Raw genomic sequence first — 3,878 nt, 5'->3', positions numbered from 1 at the left:
GCGGGCTGCGGTGCCGGGCGGCCGCTGTCCACCTCGCGCCATTGTCCCTGCTCCGGCCGTCCCCGCCTCCAGCCCGGGCTCGGCGGCCGCACGTGGTTTTATTTATATGGTTTCTGGGTGCAGCTTCGCCGCGCGGGGCGCCCCGGCCCCCTGTGGCTGCCTCAGCGCAGGGGTCCCACGTTTTAGGGCGGCGAGGGAATGGGTGGACTCAGCGCCCAGGTCAGCACCCCGAGCGCCCCTAGACTCCCGGATCTGGGTCGAGCGAGGAGGAGTTGGAGGGGTGGAATTGGAGAGCAAGAGGGTTGGAAGTTCCCGGGGGGCCCGATGCATGGCTTCTGAAGCGAGGGAGAAACGTAACCAAAGCTGGGAGGGAAGGTGTCTAAATAGGACTCATACCCGGCAGCCAGGTATTTTGGGGCAGGGCCTGAGGTGTTGCTCTGAAGGTTGCTCCAAGCTCTAGGTTAGCCTTGGGCAAACTTGGATGAACTAATTTTTCTCTTTTGCGTCCCTGTTGGTTTCCTCAAAGGGATGAAAGTGTGAAGTGGGGGGAGGAGGGGAGGGAGGAGAGGTGTTTAGGAGAAAGGGTTATTTTATTGATTTACAGGTTACAAACGCCGGGCTTTCCTTTTCTGGAGGAGTTAGTTTTCTGGTAGCCTGAGAAAAGGATCAAAGTCAGATGTGGCTCGGGAACACAATGGGCGCCTTCCGGAGTGGTCCGCAGCGCGGGGCTGTTAGGGCCGCCCGCATCGCCCAGGGCAGACGTCAGGGAAGGAGGCCTGCGCGTGGGACCCTGACTGCCGTGCGCGGTTTCCGAGGACCTGCGAGGATGAGAAACAGCTCAGTTCCAGGGATTCGCAGTTACAGATTGAAAACCGTCACGAGGAAGATGAAACCTTCCCCCCAACCGCTGAGTCTCACTCGGCCCCAATCAGTATGCACATCTTTAGCCGGTCTCTGCGCTAAATGCAAGCGGTGACAGGGTATTCGTTGGTCGTCGGATGCTTTATCCTGGCTGGGGCCCGGGAGGGATGTGTATGCTTAGGATAATAAAGCTTTCCTCTGCTCTGCTGAAAATGTGTATTGGCTGATTAAGCAATTTCCTATCCCTATTAGACAGTAAGGACCAATTAGTTACACATTTTTTCCAACAGTTGGTAGTTCTAAAAAAAATTGAAGTAAAAGTTTCCTAATCCGATCCCCCACCGGGTGCAAGCAGCAAGAGTTACCGACTTTTGAGAGTCTATTGTTTGTCTTTTAAATACCTAGCTTGCTCTGCAGAAATTAAGTAAATGGATTTCTTTCAAGGAGAGGAGTGGGCCCTTGTTGTAAAAGGGCAGATGTAAAAATACAAACTTGTAATTTGTCACAAAAGATAAACGTATTTCCCAAAAGAGTAGGTGCCAGGGGTTCCAAAAATACTTCAAGGGACAAGGAAATAAACTTGCTTGTTCGCAGAGTTGGAGTTTTGCTAATGATTTCTTGTAAAATTAGACTTTTACGACTTACTCTGTTCACGATCTTTTTGACAAGCTTGTAAAAGTAGCAAACAGCTTGTGCTCATGAGTTTTCCTGATGATTTTAGAAGTCTAGCAAGGAACTTGAGAACAGAATCCTTACAAGGAATAGTGTTTTGAACTCTCCAAGCGTTTAGCGTTGATGTTGTAAAAGGTGGTTATTTCTCAGCTTGGTTGAAGAGGTTTGCTGAAACTCAGGTTGGTTTATTAGGAGTTTGCGAAGTAAATTGATGTGGCGTGTTAAACTCTGTCTCCTTATCCACTGAATACTGTTTCACAATTGTGTGTTGTGCTAAGAAATGGCTTTATACTTATAATTCTGGGTATTTCTCTCCTCTTTTTCCCTACAGGAGTCTGGTGCTTTAGCGAATTGTTTTTTATAAACGAACCACAGGATGTAACTGTCACAAGAAAGGACTCAGTCATTTTAGATTGCCATGCTCATGGAGATGTCCCTATTAAGGTCACGTGGTTGAAAAATGGAGCAAAAGTGTCTGAAAATAAACGGATCCAAGTTCTGTCTAATGGCTCCTTATACATCAGTGAGGTGGAAAGCAAACGAGGAGAGCAGTCTGATGAAGGATTTTATCAGTGTCTGGCAATGAACAAATATGGAGCCATTCTTAGTCAGAAAGCTCATCTTACCTTATCAAGTAAGTGCTTAAGTTCTTGATTAATGATATTTTTAATTGCTGCATTTTGATGATTTCTTGATTTATTAAAATAATAACACTAAAAGTCACACATTAAGAATTTTACTGGCAATAATAATTGACGCTAACTAAGGCATGCAGAGAAATTCAAGAGAAGTTTGTATATAGAAATTCAAATGAGTGGTTGAGAACAGAAGTTAAATTAGGTTTAGAACGTCAAGTAAAATAAAACCTCTGGAGTTGGCTTTATGTAAATTTCAAGGGTTTCACACTTTGAGAAGAGTTGGGTATAGAAGTTTGTCTAACACAACAGAAGTTGTTTTTAAATCTCATCTTTTGGAAACCAGTAATTGCATGAAAACACTCACCAGCAGAACTTTCTGCTTTGGAGATGACCCTTGAGTGTTAAATCTGTCTTGTAGTCTAACCTTCCATTTCTCTGACTGCTTTTGGATCACCCATGTTGCTTTTTAATTGTAAGAGAGGGCGTTGGTCAGTAACTCTCAAGCCTTTGAAGTATTTCTTGCCTTTTCCTGCTGGGAGGGAAAGAGATTAAGGCTATTTCCATATTATTCCTAATGGACTTAAACCAGATCTGCTCACTTTTTTCCAGTTGTCATAAAGTTTGCTGTCTTATGATTTCCTTTGTATTAACAGCTCTGTCAGACCAACCATTTGCCCAAGCGACCCGTTGCTTGGTGGGTGATTTGGTAACTAACTGGTGCATGTAACGATGCCCTGAAACAGGTAGAGGACTCTTTCCACTGTGGCTTTCCAACTCTTCACGTGGCGAAACACACAGCGCTCAAGATTGCAATACACAACTTAAATCTTAAAAAAATTAACACAAATACATTGCACCTTAAAAACAATTTTACAGGCATCTTAGCTACATGGGAGCCCTGGTGGTGCAGTGGTTAAGAGCTTGGCTCCTAACAAAAAGGTTGGCGGTTCGAATCCACCAGCCACTCCTTAGAAACCCTATGAGGCAGTTCTGGTCTGTTCTGTAGGGGTGCTGTGAGTTGGAATCAACTCGAGGCAATGAGTTTGTTTGGGTTTCTAGCTACATGGTTTTGTTAATCCACACAAGATAGATTTTGCACTATACCTACATATGGATGATTTGCAAGGCATACAATAGGAAGGGGAAGTTCTTGAGATAAAGGCACAATCTTTAGGAACAATCTTCAGGTTTATACAGCTGATGATTAGGAAACTGTTGGCGGGAGTTTCCTAGATGACTCTTAACTGTTGTAAAACCCCATGGCTATATTTTTACCCACCCTCACATTAGTAATTCATTTCATTTGCACATTAATGATTAATTGTGGAAAATAAAATACAAAGATTTCTTTAAATATTGAAATATATCAGAAAATTAGAGAAGTTTCTAATTCTAGACTTCCCCCGAAAAAGAATAGCATAAACCTAAGAGGATTTCTAATAAACATTTCTTTTTTGCTGTATCCATTGGCTAATTTTATATATATGTATGTGTGTATGTATTTGGTTGAATAATGATTTTTCTGTACAGTACTGTTTTCAGGATAGTGTGTTTTTTATTCTTATGTTCTGTTCAATTAATTTTTGCCTAATGTAACATTGTTGGATAGAGTTGTAATTTTTCCACCTTTTTGGGTTTGTGGACTCTTGTGTTTTCATACCCAGAAACTGTAATTTGTAGACCTTGGGAGGGGAGGGGGAGCGGGAG

At 43.2% G+C, this 3,878-nt stretch overlaps 1 protein-coding gene across 1 annotated transcript in view; it reads left to right on the top strand.

The window, feature by feature from the left end:
• Positions 1–1,855: 1,855 nt before the first annotated feature.
• Positions 1,856–3,878, top strand: part of PRTG (protogenin) — a 134,090-nt gene continuing 132,067 nt past the window's right edge. The window contains exon 1 of the mRNA XM_012555090.2: positions 1,856–2,167. Within this exon, the coding sequence (XP_012410544.1) occupies positions 2,116–2,167 (52 nt within the window). The 5' untranslated portion in view covers positions 1,856–2,115. The remainder of the gene's footprint in view (positions 2,168–3,878) is intronic.

Source organism: Trichechus manatus, unplaced genomic scaffold (assembly GCF_000243295.1).
Source record: "Trichechus manatus latirostris isolate Lorelei unplaced genomic scaffold, TriManLat1.0 scaffold00030, whole genome shotgun sequence".
NCBI classification, from domain to species: domain Eukaryota; kingdom Metazoa; phylum Chordata; class Mammalia; order Sirenia; family Trichechidae; genus Trichechus; species Trichechus manatus.
Note: the sequence above shows the minus strand (reverse complement) of the source record. Positions and strands in the feature narration are given on the sequence as shown.